General features: G+C 40.1%; 1 protein-coding gene across 14 annotated transcripts in view; it reads right to left on the bottom strand.

Moving 5' to 3' along the window:
• Positions 1-27,550, bottom strand: part of LOC133158251 (neurexin-1a-like) — a 165,789-nt gene that overhangs the window by 36,741 nt on the left and 101,498 nt on the right. For 10 of the 14 annotated variants that reach the window (XM_061285315.1, XM_061285314.1, XM_061285327.1 and 7 more), the window contains one exon: positions 10,360-10,541. In XM_061285315.1, the coding sequence (XP_061141299.1) occupies positions 10,360-10,541 (182 nt within the window). Of the gene's footprint in view, positions 1-10,359; positions 10,542-19,577; positions 20,423-27,550 lie in introns of those variants that run through there. The other 4 variants (XM_061285325.1, XM_061285324.1, XM_061285322.1 and 1 more) reach the window with 1 other exon arrangement.

Here is a 27,550-nt window from a genome sequence, read left to right on the forward strand (position 1 = left end):
ACGGCAGCTGCAGCAGGAGACTCTCACTGTGCTGGATGGCGCGGATGACTGCTCATCCAGATCCCACAAAGGAAGCACACAGGAGGGTCCCTTGCACACTTTTATTTTCATAGTCTTGTTCTTCACCTCAAAATTCCCAGATGCGGCGCACAACAACAACAGAAGAGGATACAATTTTACCACCAGGGAGAGAGAATGTAGGTTTTGTAGGGTTTGATCAAATGTCAAATGTTTGTCCAAAAAGAAATGGGTTCTAAATGCTTGTCCCTCCGCTTCATCGTAGGGTCATCATTAAAACGGTCCGCCAACACCTCGTTTTGCAATTTGAGAGTACACACAGAGAGCAAAATAATGATATGTTATGTGAAGCTGTGTAAATCTTTTGATTATCTGTATTTAATAACAAGAGGATGCCTCCATCCGGTGTCTGTGGGTTGACAAAACAGCCTCCAGCCCAAGTCTGAGTGTTTCACTAAGACACACACACACATCAGATTGCTGTCCACATTGGTCTTACAAATGATGGATGAATTATGAATCAATTTAAATTGATCACTTAAGATCCATTCACTCTTCAGACTTTAAGCGACTGAATTGATCTTCTCATGCTATTTGCTTTCACATTTATAATGCTGAGCTTGTGTATGTTTTTCTGATTGATCACCATTTTCCACTGCCTACATTCGGCATATTTCATTTTTCTTTTCCTTTTCTATTTGCGCCCGACACATTTCTACCCATTTATCAAAAGGCTTTGGGGAAAAACCGCTTTCCTCCATCATGATCTCATCAGCCCTGAATCCTTGACCTTTGTCCTTGGCTGCAAATGTCAGCTTTCTTTACGAGGCCTGTGATGGGTTTATTGAACAGGTCGCGCTCCCTGACACACACATGCACACACTCACACTGCGACACAGGGATATGCACGCACAGACACACACACACACACGATCAGTCATTCATTCATTCATTGGACATGCATGCACAGACTACCATTTGATGATCGAGGCATCCATTGGAAACTCACAGCCCGCATTGGTGGATGGAATGAGAACCCATCACCCTCCATGCAACCACCACAAATAACAGGATTTCATGGGGACTGATATTGCTTCCTCTAAAGCCTTATGGACCGTTAGGCTTCATGGAAACGGTGTCCTGTAATTGAGGCCATTCCAATAAGAGCAGCTTTAAATGGTATAACAAAACAAAGTAACAATAAACACAGTAATTTAAGTCATTCCATGGTGTTTGTGTCTATATTATGGGAATCAAAAGAACAAATAAAGCATGGCTTCAAAGAAAAGCATGTAGTTGTCGTGTAAGGTCTGGTCTCGGGTTTATACTTTTAGCCAACATGGCCGAGTGATCGGAGCCCAAGCGTTACTCTGATGCCAAACTTTACCCTTGTGGCAAAGGGAACAGCTGGCGATGGAAAACATCTTTCTCCTACAGGATGTTTTTTTTCTTATCTCCTTACATTTACCCAAACTAACATCCGTGGATGTCTATCTAAAAAAATTCAATTTAACTTAAACCAGCTCAATGAGTAAGTACGACTTTTTGCTTCTTTCTCTACCATCCATTGGATGAGTGCTATTGCTATAATTTCTTAAAATAGTTCTTAAATTAGCCAAAAAAAAAAGATCTGAGTGTCCCAGAGAAAAACGTGTTTGAGTTAAAAGATAAAATGCATTATATATTGAGATTGGACTTTTTATTCAACAACAAATGGTCAGACAGGATGAACTTGGCAACCTGTGGTTAATCAATATTGACAGGAATGGAAATTGCTTCTTCTACTTTATTTCATTCTATCTGCTTCTTATCACGCTGTGCCTTCACAAGATTTTATCAAATTAAGTCATGACAATGTCCTCACACTTTATCTTTTCTTCAGCCTTCAATTTATGATTTACCTTCAACTCTTTGATTGTCTTTGGGTCATTATCAGTTTAGTATCTCACAGGGAAAGGTAGCGGTAATGAAAGGCAAACAGGATGGAGCCCAGGCACTTTGTCATTTTGTTTCATTCCCAACACCCTTTTTTTGTCTATTAATGTTTTTTATTTATTGCGTCAGACCTCATCGAGGAGTTGGACCCAAAGATTATTCCTCAATGGTTCTCTATAATTAAATAATATGAATCTCAGAGAGTAGTCGAGTAGTTGTCTTCATCTATTACCTGGAAGCTCCTACTGAGGCTGTGATTTAGTCACACAATGTACACAACTTTGCATTCTTTAAGACCAATTGTCACTGTCATGTCATACATGATTAACTCAATTATCCACAGCTCGCAAATATTACGGCCTGGCTAGGTAGAGATCTGCTATTTGTTTTATGACTGATGGAGTCAAATGCTTTTAGTGTATGCCATGACTTTGTTTCTAATCTACAGGAGCTATTAAAATTTCATGTAGTGGTAATGACACTAAAATGACTTGGTTGACAAAGTTTGCGAGTTTATGGACTGGATGTTTATAGATTAAAACGCAAACAGTCTAAATGACTGACTGACTGGCTGTGTGGGTTTGTGTTGCTATTGACTAATAAGCATAATGGGAAGAGCTGGCGCCCAAAAAATACATTTCCATACTGCAATGGACACAGAAATGATTTGTAGTTGGGAGATTAGGCACTGGGGGATATGATACAAATTAGTGGAGAGTGTGAAAGTATCCAAATTTATTTTGGATACAGTATTTGCATAACTTGTATTTCTGATCAGACAGAATGAAGCTTCAGTCGTTAGGCGAGTTTTAAAAAGTGACTTCTTTTAGTGTCAACTTCAAGGGAGATTCAGCTGAGGCTGTGGTATTCCCACAACAATTTTCTACTTCTTTTATAGCCTCTCTCATAAGACACAAGACTATTTCGCAAACTATGCTGGTAAATTAAAGAGTTAAGCAGAGGCAACTACCTCAAGCATAACTGATTTAATAGGCCAAGTGAAGGGAGGAGAAGATGACAGTAAAATGAATTAGGCCCACTTGCTCTTTTAATTACCGTTGTCAAGGTGTTTACTTTGCCCTTGTTGGACAAACACTAAAAGATCTTTCAAACAAAGTAACATGAGGCAGCAAATGAAGCCATAAAGCTTAATATGTATTATATGCTGAAACATTTACTGCAACATTAAAGATAACCAGCATTTTTGGTGTGTCCAGGGACACGTAGCGATGCTTGGTTGACAAACAGACTTTAAAGAGGTCACAGACCCATGGCTGCTCCTTTTACTTCTCATCTGAGGGATTTAAGAGGATAAAGACAGCATTTTGTTGGCGCTTTTATCATGGCACTATGAGGTGTTCTGTGGTATGCAGGATTCAGATTGCTGCAGTTTGGGTTCTAACACCAGAACAAAGGGATCAGAACAATTTATTAGTCCGAAAGACTTTACATTGGCTTTTTACTCCAGTCTGAAAGGCTTTACATCGGCTTCTCGTCAGCTGTCCGTGCATTTTTATTTTATATTTTTTCTTTCTTTTAAACTTCTAAAAGTACTATTATCCCTTGTTTGCCTTCAAATGTTGTATTTTCCCTTTAAATGTTGTTTTGTAACTATGTGAAGGACACGGAGATGAAAATGTGCTTTATAAATAAAGCTATCTTGGTCTTGCCTTTAAATCATCAATTGTAAAATTATATAACCCAAAAAAATCTACTCCCCTTATAAATGTACTTCCTTTGTGTGGGAATCAACCAGCAATAAACTTCAGCATCTCAGACTTGAGACACGTACAGTAAGTGACTCAGTAATCATTTCACAGCACAAATGCTCTGCTAAGTACACAGACAGTGTCCTGAATCACCAGGGTGCAACTTTTCCATCATTTTCCAGTAACTAGCAGGTAGAACGTTCAAAATACCATACATTTTGTAAACCACTGGTACTGAAGTAATGATGCACTAACTCATTCCTTCACTTTCCAAGCACTCATCTGTATTTAGAACCCCTTTGAAAAGTTCATCTAAACGAGCAACAAAGGTTACAAAAATAAATTGCAATTTTCACATTTTTTTTAAAACTACGCTTTGTTTTTATTATTGCTATATTCTTAAAATCATTTTTGTTCCAGAGCAGCCCAGTTAAGCCTTCAATAAGTTGAATCTGACTTACTACTGTTGTTCAAGCTGGTCTGCTGCAATGGAGCAAAATGAATGGAGGCTAAATTTATCTCAGCCCGAGGATGGAGGCAGCTGTGTCAAAAGTCAACCGCTATGTCCAATTCATGCTGTGGTGCTTCAATCTCCATTAAAGAAGAACATATGCATAGGCATCATGGCAATGGATCATACAATCGATCTCTAGCTAAATTTAGAGAAACGCATTTGGATCGTGATGTGGGCTGTGTCGATACAAATCAAATTCATTCTTCAATTTGTAAAAAAAAATAAACAGAATGTCAAATTTAACCTCGCAACCCATACATGAGCGAACGTCGCACAGGCTAACGGTCTAATAAGGGCAGACGATGAAATCGAATTTCCTTCATGTTAACCGTGGCAATATTGCCAAGCCCGTAACGTATTGATGCTCAGCTTTGAGAACGACGTTGGACACCCACTGTGATTTGTAACACTAATAAAATAGAAGGCACATCATTGTTCTGCATTCAGAAACACACATAACTCTCTCCCTGTCGTACACACACAGTCATCCTTTGTCATGGACCACTTGGCCTTGTCGTGGCAAAGAGAATGAACAAATTGAGAAATGATTGGAATTGAAAGATGAGTAATGGCAATTCTAACGCTGCCCCCTCGCAATATGGAGATGATGAGATTTGATTCTTTGAGGTCAGGTAACATCATCCAGGGTGAGTGGCTGCTTTGACTGTGACTAAAGGGATGGGATGCAATTCACTCTCACACTCCGGCTTTTACCACGATTGCTCACTCCTACCGCTACATGAAATATGAACGTAAAACAAACTAAAACAATTCATCTAGACAAAACAAAATAATGCACCAGACATAAATCAAAGCAACTTTGACCTACATTTTCAAACATGAAAGATGTATATGAACATGAAAATCTTCAATATTTCCTGACAAAAAAAACATGTAAAAGGGGAAAATGTTTGTCCTGACTAAAACTCGATCTAAACTGTTGACAGCTTTTATTTACTAAAACTAAATGGATTGTTTTCTTGAAATAAAATAAAGTGGGGCAAAATAAAAAACGTGATGAGATTGACTAAAAATGCTAGAAACTAACACGCATGATTCAAACTGGACAAAAAATGAGGCTAATTTTAAAATGGCAGATAATATTAACACTGATCATCGCGGAGGGACTAAATGAGGTCAGCGAAGCTCCCCCATCCGTTCCTTTCACTGCTGTCTCTTCAACATGGTCAGCTTTAAACCCACTATTACGGTGGCATTAGCATAGTCTCATAAAAGTCCTTCTCTGCAAACGATAATGACCAGCACACAGAGATTCTGCTGAAACTGTTAACTGTGAAACGAGGTGAAATCAGGGATCAAAGTGAAAAAGCATCTGGTTGCATCCTTGAAATGCTTTTATATGTGCATTGCCAATTGACTATTGAATTTTCTGATTTCCTCTTGTTAAATGAAGGAGAGGGGAAACAGAAGAGGGATCAAAGAAAGCCCCTTCATCGACATCCCACAAAATCTTTAACCCGCAGAGACAACCGGGAGGACCGGCATTGCTAGTGAAAAGAACTGACTGAATGCACTGGACTTGTGAATTATGAGAAAAATTCAGCTGCAACTCAGACCCAGACACGAGTAAATTAAATTAACCCTTGAACATATAACAACTCTCCAAAATTGAAAAATAAATCTATGTAGGGATTGCCTCAAGCTGTTGATGACACCCACAGAACAAGTTCGGTTAGCTCAGAATCATTGATCAAATCCACCAAAATTGCCATTGCATCAAAATTGAGACCTGCTGTTAAATAGTCTAAAACCAAGTCTAATTTCTCTCACCATATTGTTAGATGTGCTGTGAGCCTACAATCAAATTCTCTCAATGGAGCACGTTCTCTCAAATTCACAAACATTGTAAACAAGACTTAATGCCTCGATCAGCACGAAAATGAACATGCACCAAATGTCTGTCTAGGAAAATAGGGGCCATATTGTAGAAAATGGAGACAATTCCGAGACTTGAGAAGTAATAATCATATTCCGCCTATTATCGTTGAATAGACTTGTGATAATAACAATTCAATTTTAATGTTGTTGCAAAACACAAATGGAATATGAGGGCAATGTCTCTATACTAAGCTACTGTAGCCATAGAAAATGGCCAAGACAAGCGAACAAACCAGGAGGTGGCAACGGTGGCAATAAGGAACACATTAAAATGATTTAGCGTGGCATGGTGATGGGAAGTGCAGTAGAAGAAGAATGGCTGAGTGATGTGCCTTGAGCAAACAAATAGCGCAAGGACAGTACATACCATAAATCCCGTGGCTATCGCATGCAAGTCTGCAAAGAGCATGGGAGGTAATTACTGGCTCTGAGGCATTAACCGAAAGAAGGAATAAGATCTACTCCCTTTGCAGGTCTATCTAATAGGTGCATGGGGGATAGCGTGACATGGTTTGTCTCTACAGGCCCACAACTCATCTCCCAGGTAACAATCTCACCTCAGCATCAAATTTGAATCTGTTGTCATCTTAGGCACATCATTCAGCACAAAATTCTGCATACTGTGTTCAGAAACTTACACATTGAGCTTCTTATACATTTGTCATGGTTATGTGTTGCCCTCAAGCTGTTTTCCCTGATTAATAGGATACGGAGTGAGAGTTGAAATTACAGTAAAATTGTGATCCACAAGGGGGAGAAAATCCCCTTTATGGAAGACGGCTACAGAGAAGCAAGGGGAGCAATGCTCCAGCAGAGAAGTCATTATTTCTCAGAGATCCTCTCATCTATGGAATACATTAACTTCACAGTACATTGTCTTAGCCTGAGTGCCTTCATTGCTTGTTTTTTTTAAAGTCGTGTAGGCAATTAGAAGAGAGAAATCGAAGGCAGTACTTGGAATAGTCCCTAACCCCCCCCACATAGAGATTTTAGAACTGGCACAAAACGAGCTCAGTGGACCTCCAGGGATCTTGCATGAGAATGAGGAGAAGCTCCAGGAGTGCTCAACATTGCTGCTCATTGACAGCAAACTACAAACTCTGAGCAGACACCACTTTACAGAGTGAATGACTTCCTAAAAATAGAGAGATGGTTTTAGGATGCCGTCAACAGTTGTTGTTTGGCCCAGAAAAAAAAGAAAACAAATAGGAATTTAAATCTTCCTGAAGAGATCTCTCAAGAAAATATACAGAGTTTACTACTTATCCTTCCACATTACAGCTGTTGGGGATTTAGTGAATGGAGGCGGGAATTATGATCCATGTGTGTCCCGCTCTGTTAGCCCTGGTCGGCTGTCACTGGGGCAACGCCGGGCTGTTAACTGAATAAAAACGTGCATTATGATGTTTCACCTTCACAGGATGCTGGAGTGTGAAGGAAGAAATGTGTTGAATTCCATGGGAAAATGGAGACAAACATGCAGGTAGGGATAAATCGGAAAGGGAATGTCCATGCATTAGGTTAGCGCCACTCACAATGTGAAAATGGCGTAAGGGTGCATAAATGAGAGCGGGAGAATGTGCAGAGCTAGAAAAGTGCACATAAAAGGTCATCCATTGTCGAAGCAAGTCATGATAAGTTATCACTGGGCATTTAAGTACATTCCCCCAAAAATCTAGAAAAATATCTTCAAGCTGAGGTGCAGAAAATCACCGCAGGAGTTGCAACTCGGAATTATTTTGTCAACCAGTGCTTAAACTGTACTGTGTTACCAACCGACTGTCAAAGCCAGTACAATTTGAAAAGGTACTTTGACATATGCCCGATAAAAAAAATAAAAAAAATGTTGATTTCACCCAAACACCTTCACCAATGAATTGTAAGCAGTTTGGCGTCAACAGACTTACTATTCCTCCCCCAAAGCTCATCGTTCCTTATTTACCTTGAACTCTCTCCTTGGACTCGAGTTTTTCTCCTCTATTAGCCAGCCTCGCACACACCCACTCACTTCACCTGCAAAGCCCCTCTGAATAAACAATTTAACTGACCGAGATGTGTCATGTGGGAGTTGGAATGCACATCGGTCTTTAATAACCAAAGACTAACGTTACTAACAATTACTATTGATTGTCTAATATAAAAACCGGTTCGGGTGTATTAAGAAAGACGTCAAGGTCCAGGTTTGGACCAAGGTCTACAAAGTCTCCAAGGATTTGTTTTAAAGTCAAAGCTAAACTTTAGGTTCACCAACACTTCACATGGGACAATCACGAAATGCTGGAGCTTTTTTAACCATGTCGACTTACGTGGCTGTATTCTTCAATTAAACTAGATCTGCATCAAGGGAAATAATCTTAATTGCATTCACAAAACAAGTAATGATAGGCGTAGTGATTACAGTCAATATCCGGTACAGCCTGAATGCATAATGTCACTGCTGAGATTTATCATTTAACCATCGACTACATGTGAGGGCTTTTTTTTACACAAAAAAACACAAACTTGGTGAAGCAGTCTAATGAATTTAGTGCAGCAATATGGAGAAGAAATTGTTTCTATAATGGATGAAAATGCTGAAACCTGATTAGAAATGAAGTCTTCCTTCCGTATGTGCTACATAAGCTAGGGGAGAGTAATCGCTATACATTTGATGGTTCACTGATTTCACTGTCATCATCTTTATCTGCGATGACGAATCGGCAGCAGGGAGAGAGATCACAAATCTATCGGGCTGCATTTAGATCACAGTTTCCAAGTATTACACAGAATGTTCCTTCTTTGAAAAAGTGCAAACTGAGATTTTGTCCTTCAAGGCCCGATGATTTTGCTGTCATCATGAAATGGGAGTCTGCGATTAGGTACGTGAGAGGGGCCTGGGGGGAAAGGGGTGTGAGAGAGTGTAAATACAGAAATCTGGTCTAATCCCATCTCATCGAGCAAAAGATAAGACACTCCTCCTTCAAAGAGCAGTCGAGGTAACTTGAGGAAATAAGGGGAGTGAGGGGGCAGGGGTACCCACGGGGAATCATTCTTGACTATGTTGCTTGGAAAGAATGCATTCTAATGAACGCCAGCTCCAGATAGGGTTTTCGTCATACTCAATAAAACACGTACAATAGTTACTTTTTTTTCTTTCATTTACAGTCTAAACTAGATCATTGAAATACATGAACTTTGGATTCACTCACTTCATGTCTCTGTTGTGCAATTCCAAAAGTTACTTTTCTCATTTTCTCTGACAAAATGCAACGGTCCCAAAGTCCGCCAAATTACTGTGCATTAATGAATAAATAATAATGAGGAAGCAACTGGAATGACTGCTGATGCAAGAGGGGAAATGATTCTCACAAGCCACTGCCCCCGCCAGTTGAACATACCTTATCAACAATTTCTCCCTGTCAATTGAATGTTGCAACAACAAGGCAAGGGATGAATTTGCTGTAAGCCGCAGGAGCTTTTCTGTCTGAGTTGAACAAACCAAGACTTCCCTTTGGTGTCTGCATGTCTTTACTTTTTACACAGTAAAAATACAGAAAATCATGAATAAATTATTATTTACTTATGACCTACACTACTGTGGGTTTTATTTTAAAAAAATGTCCGCTCATCAGTTTAAGGTCTATTTTTGGACGCTGTTACAGTTTTCTATTGTGGGTGCAATGTTGTGTCACCTACACTCAATATTTAGATTAACTGCAAAGGTTTGTGTCACATATAACAAGCAAGCAAAAGTCTACCTCCCCAAAAAGAACAAAAAACAAATACAAAATCAACATTAGCCCATCTGACTCATCTTTCTCGACACTGTACCAATTCTTCTTAGTGTCTTGTTAGAGTGTCGGCATGACATTCGGAAATTAACGGTGTGTACATAACAGGTTGTCTACTTTTAAACTGGCTAGTTGCACTCAAATGAAAAGCTGTGCGTTAAAAATATCTTAGGCTTGCTGCGCATAATGCCCATAATGCATTTCCACATGAGTGAGACGGACACAGACGTTCCATTTCCTCAGGGCAGGCCTGCTCATGTTAGTATACACTGACTTTGTGTATATGTTAATGTGTGGATACCTTGACTAATACAAAACCAATTGCACATTTGTGTATCGGAGTTTCCAGTGTGTTGCTTATGTTTTTAAATGAACCATCCTTAATCATTTTCCATAATACCCGTGAAAGCCAATAACATTTGAAAAAGAATAGTAGCTTTGGCTAGCAGGGATCTTTTCTCATGAAATAAAAAAAAAGCTGCTTGTTGTTGAGTGAGTAAGTTTTTCCACTTACGATGTGCAGTTTCAAGAAGTCTCCAAGACCAGAGGAGCTATCCACCCTCACCAGGACAGCATCTTTCAGGTGAGTGCTGAAGCCAATTGCAAGCCGGTCTGCCCTTGTGCTGGGCCGGTCATTTGGCGGCCATGTGTATGTGATGATACCACCATCACGTCCGAATATGTAAGTTGTTCCAGCTGGTAAAAAAAAAACAAGACAATCACAAACACAGCATGTTAATATAGAGAACGCATACTCATCCTTATAATATTGGGAATACTTTAAGAAGCCTTCATTTTCTTTTAAGGGTTGGACATCTGTGGCTTTCCTCATAATACTCTGCTTTAGTGTTCTGCAGGGGGGGGGGGGGATTCATCTGAATGCTACTGAGTGTGCAGTCATGTCCCTGTTGCCCAAGTAACTGGCATGCAAGGCCATGTCTCTTGTGCTTCATTAGTGGCCTCAAAGGCTGCAGCATTATTGACTGACCGGTCCAATTATGGCTTTCGGTGACCTCCGCACCCGCTATTTCCTGTCTCCGCGAATTACATTGTTGTCTTTAGGAGACCATGAACACGACCTGGAAGATAGTGGAGTCATTATAATTACCTTGCTATTCAGTGAGATAGACCCCTGCGGCATGATGCCACTAATAGATGGGCGTGATACTTTCCCAAATGATAAAGGAAGTGGTCACTTAAAGTGGGAGTCTGCGCATGAATGGAAACATTACAGAGTAATATTGATGCTTGTCAGCATAACATGCATGTCACTTTTGCTGGGTAGAGGGAGTCTTATATTTATTCCTTCACGAGGGATTAAAGAAGGTTCTGATCACATTCACACAAATAAACTAAAAAAAAAAAAAAAATGTACTGCCAGTCAGCATTTTAAAGATTTATTTTACAAGCATACACGTTTACTTGACACCTCAGCTTTAAAAATAATGAAATGTAAAATAGAGTACTGAAGCCTTTAGACACCATTGTCGTTAAATGTTTTTTACTCCGATTGTGGCTTTAGGCATATGTTTTCTACAAAACAATTTCAGTCTCGTTTCTTGATTATGGTCAATACACAATCATGTGTGAGCTCAAATAAATTTGCAATTAATTATCAATAGAGTGATTATTAAAAAAACATCTGTGGCAGGAGTTATGGTATATTTTTGGAGAGCATATAAAAGCAGAATTAAACAAGACCTAGTAGCCATGTTGTTCGGAAGGATTTAGTGTTTTGAGGTCTTCTACAAATGAAAATACATTGTGTAATATATTTGTAAGGCCGACTTTTTTCCACGAAGTCTAGAGGCTGTATTGCTCTCGTTCCCCAACTAAGTGACTGATATTGGCCTCTTAACAGTGCAATTTCATGCTAGCAGTGTCTGAGTGTTTTCCTCAGAGCTACCAAACACTTGCTCCATGTTTCAGATGATTACAATTAAGCTACTCTTAACCATGTAAGATCCCCCTCAAGCAAAGATGTTCCCTCTCTGTCTCCCTATATGATGTGACACTCACTTCAACTCGATGATCCCCGAGTAAGACACGACACCATTGCGCATTTTAAAGGACTACGCCGAGTAAACCTTGCTGCTGACAAGTGTTTCAAGGGACCAATCTGCAAAATCTGTAAATTTTTTTTTTTTTTTTTGCATTGGGAACCCGCAATTGCATCTTCTCCACTCAAGACATCCCAAAAATAATGTATGCTTATTTTCTCAACGAGAAGATGGTCAGCAGGGAATGGATGCCTTCTTGATACAACTCTATATGAATTTTGTCAAGGTGCATACTTCAGTTGTGTGTTTGGAAGGGTGTATGGGAGCATTTTACTTGTGTGCATCAGAGGTAATTGTGAATTGCTAGTGATGGCCTCTCAAGTCCATTGGCTAAAGAACATGGCTTGGTATGATTGGCTGAGATCGCACCAACACAGGATGCCTTTCTGCTGAACTCTAACACCACCAGCACAAGGAGCCTCATATTACTACTTATTCCGAGAAACTAAGGAAGAATCCAATCATAATTACATAGATGTGATGGTAATATGAAAAGGAGACAAAGAGTTATAGATCTGCTTTCCATCAGCACCTCACACACCTCTGATCACTACCAGGGCTTCCGGTAATGTCTGGCGTGTAAATATAGATTACTTGGCGTGTGTGTTTTAGGTTAAGTACTGATTACTTCCATAAATCTAAATACAATATAAAAATAGGACCTCCCTATCAGCCCAGTACATAATACTATGGTAACTACAGAAGGTTGGCATCAAATAGACAATGTCTTTAGAATGGAAATGAGCTTAATTAGCGTAACAGCCGCCACATCACTGCACCACTTTTGTGTGACAGAAAAGAATTGATGAACATTCATAACCTACAACAAATAGTCATGTATACCATTAAAAGAAAGAAAAAAGGTTTTTGTTTGGTTCACATTATGGGGGGAAACAATTAAAAGTGCCGTAATGATTTGTATTGGATTACTATTCCCGATACTTAAGAAATCGTTAAAGGGATTTATGAGGACACTATTCCCCATTCAAACTCTCTCGATGTCTGAAGTAGCTCTCCACAATCAATGTTCCTGAGGCTTTACAATCAATGTTTCTGAGCATTTAGCGACATCAGAAAAAAATTATCACGTGCAGACCCACATCCTGCAGTTTACCTCACCCCTGTATCAACAATTAAATCATCTTATAGGTCAGGTGACAAGATGGCAAATACAATGAGCACTAAAGTCTTGCCTAATGGCTATTTAACTGTCTTTTGACCTCCATGTATCAACTTAATGGCAAACATTGTCGTGAGCTACACTTTGTTTGCTGGCGCTCCATGTACTTCGGGCGTGCCGCTTTATGCCACACGTCATTATGACATGCATAGCCACATGTACGCCCGATCGGGGCTAGAAGCCATTTTGCAAGTACCCATTGCACTATGTATGAATTGATCTCCTGTATTTCCATGCCGTGTAGAACATGCACCTCTGTCTGTGCTGAGTTCAAAGACAATAATGAGAGCCAGTCCCATTTAATGGCAAACAACTTGGCTGCGTTCCCTCCCACCGCGGCGCAAATGCCCCCTTCTAACTGCGCTTATCTAGGAAATTACTGGACGGTACTTAATTCATTGCCCACTGTGCTTTACTTAAACAATTGAGCTTTCTCATGGCACCCATTTGTTTTCTATACAGAGAGACCCTAAAACTCCTTCAGACATTTTAATGTACATGGGGCTGAGATGGTCCTTTGTTTTTTACTTTAAAAAATGAATTAAAATAGTCCATATACTAAAAAGTCATCCTGGTCGGTCTTGGCAAACATTTTATTAGTAGCAGAGTTCCACAGTATTGTTTGTCACTGTATCCATTGACCTACGAGTCTTAAGCCCTCTTTCATCAAGGCAATCCCCCATGTAGCATTTCGGACAGTGCCGAACCTGTCTTCGTAAGCCGATATGGATTACTCTCCTCTCTCCCCGTCTTACTCTCGGCCGGACTAAATTGATGTAATTAAATTAAGCGGAAACAAAATGCGGGGCATTGCTGCTTGGTGCCTTTGATTGGTATTAAAGTCTCTAAGATGCCAGCTCCAGAATTACAGAGCAACAAACGTAATAAAGGAGAGAAAGCTCAAGGCACACTAAGAGTGAAGTGAGCACATCCGAAACAAAGAGAGATAGAAACTAATGAAGGTCCTGTGATTAAAAACAAGCCAATTAGAAAGTAGACTACAGTAGTTTTTGTGAAGTGTCAGATTGAATATTATGCTGTCTTATCTCGTCTTTGAGAGTAATTACATAGAAGAGCAAACCAATCAGGTCAATTTGGAACCTCCAATTTTCTTAAAAATCTCAATTGTGAACATCATGATTTAAATAATCTCTCTGAATGCTCTCAATTCCTAGTAGATACCAGTGAGAAGATGATAGATTCTTTTTAGTGTGAAGTACACCATTTTACTTGAACAACCAAATCTACACCATCAACACATTTACAAACAGTCAATTTCTTGCCTGTCAACTCCCAAGTCTAATACTGTGAAACATTCTGTACAATACAGTTGCGGTACATCCCTGTTGTTTATCTGTACACTGCTGTGATGAGATAAGCTTTAACCTCACAGAAACTGGCCTCAGGGTAGCCATACTGACCAGCTCGTCATGCTCTTCATGGTAAGGGCCCATCAATTCAAGGCCGAGGATAAATCAGTAGCCCCTAGGCTGCGAACATTGTGCCATGAGTGCTCAGTCGACCAGTGTCCCTTGAAGCATTCTGCCCCCTCCGCTGCCATGCTCACTTCCCCTAAGCCCAAAGTGAAACATGAGCCCCTGCCTTGTGGAGCGGAATGGCCCATCCAGTCTGAGCTGACAAGACCCAGTGTCCTAACGGAGCACTACGCCCAACGGGCCCTTTGTTGCTTCGACCAGCTGCATATCTGGCATCCCGGCCAACCTCCTTGGCGCTCATAGAGGTGTCCCACAGTATTGACAGCTTCTAATTTACTCTCTCATCATCACCTTGCCTGGTTTGCAGCTAATACACAATGCACCCTTTCACTCAGCTCATATTAGCGTTCTCGTTTGCCAGTAAACGTTGATTGGATGTTTCTGCATCCAGTATTTAATTTGCGCACATCAAAAAATAGACGGAGAGAAAATAAAGCGTGTGATTCTCTGCTTAATAAAAAAAAAAAAAAAAGCCTCTATGGAGAATCGTGTGCCATGAGACGTTAGTGTCATCATTATTTGAGTTCAGTGAGCCTGTGTGCGATCCCAGACTCTAAACATCTCAGCTATCTTCTTTATAGGGAGCAAGCATGTCTGCAGTTCTTGTTAGTGGAAACAAGTGTAAGGGATAATTACACAATGGAAGTGAGGCAGAAATCGGAATCGGCTTGTGCGCCATGTGCATTCCAACCGGCGTCGGCATGAATACAACCCACACAAAGACGGTGCCTTAAGATCACAAGGAGCAACTGCGTTTTAAAGAAATAGTGCATCAAGAGCCAGCACAATTGTAATACGTCCTATCCTATAATTACTTTTTTAAGAAAATATATATAACATCTCCCCAGCCTGGATATTTCACACACAATTGAAGGAGCTAAAACATTTTTTTAATTATTTGAAAAAGTATTAGATACTAGCTTGAGGCAGCATGCATACATAAAGACTCAACAATAGAGCGTAAACAATGCCTCAGAAACATGTTCATCACAATCATAACTGGACGTATGGTAAATTGTCTGTTTAAGGCATTTGTGTAAGGCTCTTCCAAGAAACACCTCTTGATTAATGTACAATTTTTATGTCATGCTTCTGTGGCACAGCTTCATTTTAAATGTTTATTCCATTTGTGAGCCATGTGGCCCAAGAGATAGCGAGTATGCTTTGGCCTTAATTGTAGGATTTGACATCAGCTTTGCTTATTGCTCCTCAGCCTCAAAGAGTGGGGAGATATCATTTAATTAGCTGCATAACTTCCGCTAATAATAAAAGATAATAATAATAAAAAAGTAGTTAAGAGACAGTAAGAAAGCTTCCATTCTTTTCACATTGTATCTATTTCTTTACGCTTGCTCGTGCTATGGTGATATATGTCCACTTTGACTTTTTAACAGCTGGGTATTAAATAGTTATTCAACTATGAATGCTGCTGAATTCTTTGTAAAATGACATTTGTGAGCTTTGTGGTAGTGTGTTGTTTTATTATCATGTTATCAATCATTGCACAGGATTCAGATGTGAAAAATATTTTTACATTTACAATAAAAAATTGAGTTTTATCATCCTGGCGCTAATTTGCTGAATGTTTTCATTGTATTTGTGTTTTCTTGTCCACATTTATTATCAGACAGTAAAAATGTACTGTTTATATTTATGGATATTTTTAAACACATGCATCGTGTGCCTTCCCAATATTTACAACACAAACATACCAGGCATCTCACAACAAATAAATAGAAAGCAACAAACGTGTGTGGGTTTGCATTGTATTCCGACTCTGTGTTGGTACGTGTATGCTAATATTAGCATGCACCTAGGTGTTCAGCAAGCATGTTTTTTTTTATTTATTTTTTTTATCAGTCATTCCCAGCAGACTGGAGGCTCGAAGAGATGGAAGGAGCAATGAGGTTGCTTAAATCCCACACAATCCTATTAGAGTGGATTAGGGCCCAGTCACTCGACTGCAGGTGTGCAATTGTAAACTGCAGAAAAAATGCGAGTCACAGAAATCCTCATCCCAAGGCCTACCATTTGTGCAAAGGGCAGCCATAATCATTTCTTATGCTGTCATCTGAATTTGAGACTATTACTTTACTCAGTTCCTATTTGCTGCCTACATGTGTTGAGCTTTTTTTTTTTCCCTTCATTTTTTTCACTCTGTTCTATTGTGTGGGAGGTGAAAGTGCATGTGTTTGCAGTGCCATGACAGTAGAGATTTGAAAATCCATTTTTTCATGCTTTCTTGCTTCGTAGTTTGGATTAGTTTGTGACACCTTCCACTTGAACACATCTCGTCATTCATATTATTTAATATAACACAAGTTAGGGCTGTGGTACTTATGCTGTTTAAACAATAGTGAGCTTCCTAATGACCGAATAGAATTGCAAGAAATAAAACTCGAGCAAAATTGAGTTTTCTTGTTGACTGCAAACAAGAGAGGCACTACTACCATTCAATATATATATGTTCAATTTCTGTATTCAAATGTATTTAACAATACTACAAGTACCACAATTTGTTAACCGAGAAGTACTTAGGGATTTAGGATTGCTTTACCTTTAAAGACATGAGCCAGAGGTGTAAACAATTAGATCCTGTTGATTCACAATAACTTGGGAAGAGAACTCGCTGACTCAAGCTCAGACAGGACCCAGGTATGTCAGGGGCAAACATCTCCCTCTTGAGTACCAACGGTCTGTTCCTCTCGCTCTTTCATGCTCTCATCTTGCAAATCTCTAATCCGAAAGCCGGATGGACACATTACTCATCTGAACCTTCCCTGCTCACCACACGCGCAGTCAGGTCTCATTTCCCTCCATGCCATCTACAGTGTGGTCACGGCTGGAACCACACAGACCACTGCGGGCGCAAAACACTGCCCACTCAGTCTGCTTGGATGGGCTCTGCACACCAACAAGGGACTTGAAGGTGGTTTAGGCAGGAAAAATGAAGATGAGAGGAGGGTGGGATGAAGGGTAGGAAAGATGAGTGGAGCCACACGCCACACTGTTGGATAAATGGAAATGATGTCCACCATAGGCAAAAACTACAAGTGTGGCCTTCAGTCTCTTATCCATGGGTCAATAACCACCTAGGCTCTCTTTAGATTACAGTAACATGTAGTCAGATCTACTATATCAGCACCACTATCACCACTGCTGCTTAAAAAAGGAGCAGGGATACCGTCATTGTAACACGATTGCATCAACTCAGAGACATGGGAGTAATTATATGATACATGCCCACAAGATACTGACAAGTACAGCAACATCACAGAGCCTTCATTCTCTCTTCTTCCATCTCAGAAGAAATTTCCCTTGTCCCAGGGCTCAAACTTCTCAAGTCTTCATTCATTTGTTGTTCTGCAAAATAGTGATGTCACATAAATGTCTCTGATTCAACTGAACGTTAGTTGTAACATATAAAATGGACTCAAGTGTCTTTAATATGCCAATTGGAAGGGATATGTTCATTGATTTATCAATCGGAGGTTTTGTTGACTCCTTCGCTCTCAAAGACTCTTAATTTATTATTTTCTATTGTGAGTTTTGTGAATTTATTTCTGTATAACTATGTTGATTGTTCTTTATGTGACTGACTCTTGATTCTATTCTATTCTGATGAAGTGATGATTGGTGAGACATTTGGAGATGTAAATAAGATGATGGCCGCTTTAACTATCACCATCATATTCTGAAAATGAATAAGACGAGGGTATTTTCTTTCATTAAACAAAATTGTCACATCCATTTCATATAATGTATCGTTACACAAAATGCATACTGAGACTATATATTTGCACATAAAGAAAATCTAAATCATTGAGGGCTACACTGGAATTCAGAAAGCCGAAAAAATAACTTACTAGTTAATTGCAGCAGTAAAAAGACACCCCTGAGAGAAGACAAGCCCCATGAAACTCAAGTAATTTGCATCACAGCAAAGACAACAGCAGGCTTTATCCTAGAACCAGGTACCATGTTGATTAACATGACTTCCATTTTGTTTTTATGTACCCTTCCGCATGGCGCTCGACCTAAAATGTAATCACATTACCGAGAGAGCGTCTCCTCACTCTATTTCTTAATAGACTCTTAATAATGGCTCAGAGGAGATTCTTGAACATTAGGTCATGAAATACGCCCTCAGGAGACTGCCGCGTTGTCTACCACACGGTAAATTATGGCCAGCAAACAACTTCAACTGAAAATTTCCAAGGGGCTCCACATATGGTACGATAACACACCACCGCTCTTGTGACTCTCATCGGTCGCAGATTATTTCCTTATCGAGAAACCAGCATTAGAGCAACGGCACCCAAACAGCCACACGGGCTTCCACCCATCTGTCCACTGCTTGTCCTTTTTAGAGTCTTAGATAAACCGCATCCATCACTATTCGACAACAAATTGCAGGACGCAAGCAAACTTTCAAACTTTTTGGGAGGTTGAGTTGTATTCACTATGCTGCGGCAAGAAATTGTCGTACTTGAAAATTGTCTGTCTGTAAAACCATTGAGGACCATTAGGCATACATAAAAAACTGAGTACGTCCGCAAATCCATTACATCATCTGTCAATTAATGCCTTGACATGTACTGCTGAAATATCCTGATCTCTCAGTGTCATGTGAAAATAGCCCCATGAGGATATTAAAGTATCTGCACTCAAGATGGGCCTATAGAAGAGGCTTACCACTTTGCAGGCAACATATTTGTCTGTCCCAAACACCCTTGGGCAACATGGAGCGCCTCAATGTTCTAATCCTGTCTAATCTGGACACAGTGGAGCATCTGGAGAAAGGGATACGGATAATCTCAGTCATAGAGACACATGGGGCACTTTGCTGAGGCAGACAAAGAAGGGATAGAGCAAAACTTGACGATGCATGTATACACACATACTGTATTGTCAGAAATAATGCTAAAATTAAATACGGATGCATGTTATAAACAGATTTAAAGTATCACAATACAAAAATGGACCAAATACTCACTGTGCCCGGCCCTAAGGGATGCTGGGGCTCTATGGATAGCAATAGGCACAATATGTTGATGTTTGTTCCCTTGGGAGAGTTGAACTTGGTTGAGACTGTCCACTGCACCTGGTTCTGACCCTGCCACAGAGTCCAAAGCCAAAGCAGTGATCCACAAGACCAGGTGGGCAAGGGAAGCCCAATTGTGGTGAAGGGGCTCTTCCCGGGGTACCAGGGGAGTCCTCCATCCCACCAGCATCTTTCCTGAGTAGCTCGATGAGGCTTTAGGTTACAAATGGAACTTCAGTTATCTTTAGAGCCCATAGTTCTCACCGCACAAATTCGCAGTGCACAGCGATTGATACACAGATCCACACGGGAAAAATGCTTCTTGCTGGTGTGCGTCGTGTTAGGGAATCCGTATCAGTGCGAAAAGACAAAAAGTACTATCATAAAACATAATCTAAAGCAAAAGCAAGGAATTAATGCAACCTCAAAAGTGATGAAAATCCTCTTCTTTTTTTCTCATGAAACTAGTAACATCTTTCCACTAACTCTCTGTATTCCAAAAGATGCAAGTGCCAGCTTGTAAAGCACAGAAAAAAAGGGGAAGGCTTCAGAAAAGCATAACCCAAAGTCTCTTCATTCTTTGCCTCCCTATTCTCTCAAAGGTTTTCCAGAGGAATGGAACCATAGTTAAATCCGAGTCTCTTTTGCATGTGTCCGACTGCTGCTGCGCGCTCTTAGTGCACCTGTGTGTTAGTCAGGTAGCACAGTCGCTCTTCATCCAGAGATGTGAGTTCTCAATGAAACAGTAGCACCTGGGGAACAAAAAAGCCCTGGGCAGAAAACACACGCTCACTCGGAGGCAGCATCAACAGCGTTGTTCCAGAAGATGTGCGCAGGAGGATTCGGGCAGAGAGGAAGGGAAGGAGCAGAGGAGGAGGAGGACTGAAGGGAGGGGTGGGGGGGGGGGGTGGCTCAGCAGCCAGCCAGGAAGCGAAAGGCGAGAGTGGCTATGCAAATGGGCAGCATCCACAGAGCGAATCACTGGAGCTGAAGATCATTGCAGGAATTGGAGCTGTGTCCCCAAGCTCTGATTCTTTTTTTCCACAATCACTCTGCCTCTCTTCAACATTATCGCCAACATGGATCAAAAGAGAAAGAAATCCTGTTTTCATCAACTCTCTAATTATGCTCGATACCGCACTCTTGATTTTGAGAGGAAACTTGATGTTATCATCAACAAGAAAACTGCCTCAAAATGATTCAATTGAATTCTTGCTAATTTTCAGTAACTGATGAGGCTTTAGAGTTTGCGGGTCTCTGGAGGCTCAATTTATTCTTCAACACACAGAGGCGACTCATACACAATAGACGTACAATTTTATACAGCACACTTTATACTGTGCTGAGGTCTGCTCTGCCTGTTAATAAAGGACCATTAGTCACAAGAGAGAGTCTGCAGATGGCAGCCGTGGTGCACAGTGTGTGCTGCAGGAACAGAGTGAACATGTGGACATTAAAGCCCCGCTGACAAACCCTATCTGCTTCAGCTGGGGAAGGTTTCTTAAGTGTTTAAAGTTCAGATTGGAAGCGGACAAGACCCACACTTGCCAATGTGTCTGCCACTGCGCAGTATGCTCCCCACTGAAAAGTAAAAGGCATTACAAAAAAAAGGAAATAGATGGATAGCTGGATGATATCCTACAAACATTGCACATTTTCTTGATGGCAAGTGGGCAAGATCTTGTGTTTGACTATACATATTCTCAATATCTTACTTTCAATAACAAGCTGCAGTCATTCAGAAGGCCTTTGTTCTCACAAAAAGGAATGCTTATATTTAGGTAATTATAATTTGCAATCTGCATAACCATGTAAGAAAAATGGCTGCTCGCCAAGGACAAACAATTAATATACTAACAGACACAAAATAGAACCCACACACACACAAAAACTGTGCACCCAGTAGAGCATAATGTTTAGTTTATACAGAATAATTAGTAGAAATGCTGCGTCGAGCATGTAAAAGTAATGACATCATCTCAGTGGTAATGCTCTAATAATCAGATTCATCGTTAGTTGCTTGTTCATTTGTGCCCCCAAGTGGTGACTAAGTAAGTTGCATGAAGGTTGTGTTTGTTTGTACAGGTTGATAAGAGGCTCTTCAAAAGCACCATATTCTCATTTTTCTTCATTGAGTGCTTTAATTATAGTACAAAATAAAAAAAATCAAACACTGCATGTTATTATTTCATGCAGAATAGCAAAACCCAAGACTACAATTTGGAACTGATAATTACATAAAAACATAAGAACACACACAGCGTGTACAAACAAATGCGCTAATGCTGACAAACAAACTCCCTCTTTGATAGTAACCGGGGGTAATGGAGCATAAGTTCTTTGAAGCGGGTGTAGCTTCATTTTTTTTATTTGATGCCTCGTACTGCTGACTCAGGGTAGCTCAAGCGTGAACGCCAAGCCATACATTTACTAGGTGGACCTGCTCGGTGATGCAGTAATTCGTTTGTGTTAGGCACAAAACCATATGTACCGTATTTTCCGCACTATAAGGCGCACCTAAAAACCTCCCATTTTCTCAAAAGCGCTTTATAATCCGGTGCGCTTTGTATATGGACCAATATGAATTCGTGGATGAGGACTAATTTATTAAAGTAAGCTTTACGTGTTTATTTTGTGTGATATTAACGTTCAAGCAATGTTGAGTTATTGATATATTGTTATTGTTTTCACTATTTCGAGTGTTACTATATTGTGATTGCATCACCGTTTCAGCAACGTTGAGTTATTTAGTCTATGCGCCTTATAATCCGGGGCGTTTTATATATGGACAAAGTTTTAAAATGGGCCATTTATTGAAGGTGCGCTTTATAATCCGGTGCGCCTTATAGTGCGGAAAATACAGTATCTGTTTCTGTTGGTTGTGGAAGGCAGTGCAACTCTATCTCTGGCTTATAAATGTCACAAGGCCTTCACCTTGTTCGCTTTCAATCCACATGCACATTAGCTGCGCTCGCTTATAGTTGCCATCAGGGCCATGACAACCGTCGTGAATAGGGAACAAACTGGCTCATTATCTGACCTTCAAATAGAATGTATTGCATCCAAGTTGCAAAACATACCTGTACACAACAAGCAAAATGTCAGCAAAGGGCTTTTATAAAACAAAGCGTGCCATTGAAGACGGCTGTGTTCATTATGCGTGCGGTGAGCCCTGCTAAATGAACCTGAAAAAAAAAAAAAGTTCTCTAATAGGACATAATGCATATTTACAGTTCTAAAAGTAAATCGCAATACACAGAGGTTTAATTGAATTAATTCAGAGCAAAACACAAATTCAAAGTTATCTTTGATCTTTTGATAATCATAAACTTGACATAAATATGATTAGGTTCATTAAGTTGACGGAGGTACCCAGGTATATCATTTAGCGGACAGTTGGATGTCCCGGGAAAACCTAATCTAAGGAATTAAAGAGGGTACCATTTGGACTCCTCAATACATTATCTGAGAATAGCAAGATGGAACATTTCAGCGTTTACACGACAGCATACAAGATACTCAAAGAAGATTTGACCCGATAGTTCTTAAGATGATCCAAATCCTTTCCTTGTCAAATATTGACGCAGGCAAAAATATACACTATATTCTAGGCCAATTTCCTCCTGTGATGCAAAAGTATTAACCATTTTCTAAATCCATTTAAATACTCACTCAGCCTGTACTTAGCGAATAACATTAAAACAACCTTGCACATAAATGCAAATCGAGGTTATAGTTGGATGCCTGCATCGCTACGTCCCGCTTGCTCCTGTCTGTTGCTAACACTGTGTGTGTATATGCAGAGATGTGCCCGCAAATGCATAAACTAAATCCTGACTGTCAGTGAGAGAGATAGGGGTCGTAGGTCGTAAAGGGAAATGTACTTTCGGCAGTTTGCAAACACATTTGATTAAGGCTCCGTTAGACACATATAACCATATCAATATAATTTCTAGTAGTAGTGTGGTTGCTTAATAAGTGGAAAGGAATGTGCAGGCTACATGAATTTGTTTTCTTCAAAGTATTGTGGAACAGGAGGTCCGGAAAGGGAGCATATCTCAAGGCCGATGGGAACGCAAAAAACAACTCGTCTTTGTGGTCCAGACACCTGTGCTGAGCAGGGGAAAACCCAAACGAGGAGGAGATGACCACAGACCATCGACCAATCACCACACAATCTTTTGCATGTTTGAATATTCATATTGTGTTTCTTTAAAACTGGGCAACCCGGAAGAATGTGTCGTCTTTCTGGTCACGAAGGCACACGAGATTTTGTGTTAAGGACCCAAGGCCCAGGCGCCTGTATTAGCTTGCTTTGTCAAGATTAAACAATTGGTAAATTCGGTCTGATTGATCTACTGGTCTTCTCTTTGACAGAACGAACTCGCAAAATTGTTAGGTGCGCCAGTGTGTGGATTAGAACATGGCAATTTTTGTGTTAAGTGTTGATCATAATTTGGAGTCAGATCAATAGCTAAAATCCGTATCCTAACAGTCGTCAGCTTTCTGGAGGCTTTCCCTCTATCTTGTCTGACAGTTCCCAAGATGCAGTGGGCTGCCGAGGCATTGCGGTCTGTCCGTCTCTGTCTATCTGTCTCTTCTGAAAGCCAAGTCCATCACTTCTCTTCGTGGGGTTCACCATCTTAACTAGGTCAAGGACAGTCCGCCTCCCACTTTTGGAAAGAGGTGTATTAACTAGAAACATGAACGAACTCTGTACTTGAAGACGTCACTTTCTGAATACAAAAGAAACATACTTAGCTTTGTCTTGAATTAAAATATACCCATTAAAACTGCAAACCGCCTTACAGACAACTGTAAATATTTGGGGAGCAATGTCGTTCTCCAGTAATGATAGTGAAGAGAAGCGCTCATGTCGACGAGTATTCTATAAAAGAGACTTTTTTCAGACGTATGATTTATACTGCCAATATTAGTTCTGCACTTTTCTCCATGACTCATCCTCTTCAATTTAGATTCTATTGAACTTCATAGCAATAGCACTTGCCACATATACAATTTCCAATTCCCAAGTAGTGGTCTGTTGACACATATAAAATGGAGGAATGTAGAATGTGGCGGTTAACTGCACTACAGTGTGACACTTGCGAATGTTGACATAAAAACAACTGCTGTGCCTTTATCGTGAAACTAAAGGTCAGGAGATGCTGAAAAAGTGCCTTTTCTGCTGAGAACACAAATGAGGTGCGCTTATGAATAGATGACCTTAAATATAATGTAGTTGTATGGTAGAGCAAAGTGAAAAATGCTGAATCCATGATTAGAAGGTAGCAAAATAACACGTCTGGGATAAGTGGAGTATTTATTATGTATTCTGTTGGGAAGAATCCGACCAGGACTAATCATTTAGATGTATGCATTACTATATGCACTGTATACTGGATAGTATAGGCTTACTGTCCATCCAGTTTTGTTTAATAATTGTTATGAGAAAAAAATCCACAGCAACATTCATATGTACCTTCTGCCATCTTCTGGAAGAGCATTTAATTGTAATGTCTGTTATCGTATGTTGTTACTGGCATGGATATCTGAACAAAGATATATTATTGTTTATGTAATAGGAATCATTTTTGGACCAATTTGCTGAAATTGACTACTTTCCTGCAGCTCACATGATTATCTTTTACAGCACACTAATATGCTATGACGCATTGGTTGGAAATCACAGCTTTAAGCAAGGTTAACAGCCAACACACATACACACTCACTCACCCCCACCCCTGTTCCAATCCACAGAGCAAGAAGCATCCAACCATAAATGTTCTGCCAGGCTGCAGCCAATGCACCAAATGTTTTGTCAGAGAGTATTGTGAAAACCTTATTAAGCCAGGCCCTTGCTTAAATCACTTCATCAAGACAGTAGAATAGGTGGAAATGAATTTTGCCAAGATAGTGAGTGATCACATGTGCAGGCACGCTGCTTGCTACAGATAGGGACACGTGAAATTCATGAAGTCTGTCCTCCATGAATAGAAAACATAAGTGACTACAGGTAGTCAAGGAGACTCTCGAAGCTTGAATTGACTTTTCTATAATGGGGAAAGAGAGGGATGGCTTCAGTCGAATTCCTAAGTGCATGGAGGTCCATGAGCCATGAGGGATAGATGGCGCTTTTGCTCTCGAGTGAAAAGCTTGTTTCATTGGCTTTGGAGGTGTTAAGCCTACACAAGTCCGTCCGTCCGTCTACCCATCTGTCCATCCATCCATCACGTCCTGAAGGCAACTTTTCATGCGATATGAAAAACTGGCTGGTTTACAAACGGCTTCCACCTAACACTTTCCATGTAACACAACGACAAAATGATTCCGTTTTTGCTACAGCGATGCCAAGTGCACTACTTAACTCTTTTGTGAAATTTTTAATTGACACAAGTGTGAAATAAAATGTGTAACACCCAGCTGCATAGCTAAACACATTCTCTGTCAACATCTTAATTAGTCCATGGTTGTGGACAAACAACCGCACATTTAATGATCAAGTAAGTCACCGGTGAACAACCCCGGGTTCGGGAAAAGAACACATGAGCCATCAAAGAGTAATCCAAGTAAAGCCCAGTGAGACTGCAGTTATGGCACCACAAAAGAACAGATTCATTATACACACTTAATTCAACATGCTGTGATTTACCATTATTCAAAAGCGCTCTTTTCAAGTATTTACTAGGTCAGCTAAAACTCTGTAATGTTTCCCCTCAAAACTGAGGGAAAACTGAAAGCAGGAGAAAGAAGCTTTGTCTGGTTTCTATGCCAATAGTTTGAGTCACCCATCTGACACAGAAACCCATTTGGATCGAGGATCTCCATCAGCATGAGGAAATAATTGAAAATGATTGCACTGTTTGGTGACAATTTATTTGGAGTTTTGGTGTGACGTGAGGGTAATAGAGTTAATGAAACCAATACTAAGGCTCGACAAGATTCATTATATTGATATGAAATTACAATACCCTCAACAATAGCTAAAATCTAATGAAGAATGTTGTTTGGCTGTTTCTTGCAGGCGTGGGACTACGGAATGAGGTTATAGCTGCAAATGTGAATAACCACAAGTCTTTTATGTTGCCTTGTTTGCTAAAAACCAGGGCACGCTTCCAATACACACCGAGTCCAAATATTTTCTGCTGTATACAATCAAATGGGGCCACATACAGGGTAAAAAGAATCTTATTTTGTTGTGACAGCAGATTCAAGTGCCTGTAACCCCCCATGGCGACAGAGCTGCCCTGGTTATCCCCTTGAAACAAACAAAGTGGTTTAATCCAAACACTGCATTCTATTGACTGCTTCATTGCCTGCATGCCAGGGTAAGCAGTTGCTTGTCTTTATCTAAGTCTTCCAAGTGCCCTAGTTTACCCTTAACACCAGCTAACATTGTGACTTGGTAAACCAGAAGTAAAATGACAATTGTAAACATTTTTGCTATAATTACAATTACTTTTATTAATTTTTCTAAATGCAGAATGTAAATTAAATTAGTTTTTCTTTTCAAAAGCAGTTTCAGTTTGAGTTACAATTTGAGTTATAATTACTTCTATTTATTTTCTTAACTATATAACAACTGCGTTAAGAAACTGGAGGCTCCACACCCTAATATTGAATACTAATATTTCATTCTATTAATAATTTAGAAGTGAATGCTTGCTGGTGAATATGCACTTCAAATCTTGTAAGGTATTTTCACTTTGCACGGATGACAGATATGTCTGACCCTGGACAATGCCAGAAAGTAGAAACCATCCAAGGACCCAGACAGGCTATTCTCAAGATATTAAGATACTTGCGACCGAGTTTGTACTGGGTCAGACACATTAGGAGTCTCGGGAGTTAGCCCTGTCTTTGGCCTTCGGGCAGATACAATGGAGATATGACTGCATTACCTCCATTGTGGTTACAATATTGAC

The sequence above is a fragment of the Syngnathus typhle genome, linkage group LG8 (genome assembly GCF_033458585.1).
Source record: "Syngnathus typhle isolate RoL2023-S1 ecotype Sweden linkage group LG8, RoL_Styp_1.0, whole genome shotgun sequence".
NCBI lineage: Eukaryota > Metazoa > Chordata > Actinopteri > Syngnathiformes > Syngnathidae > Syngnathus > Syngnathus typhle.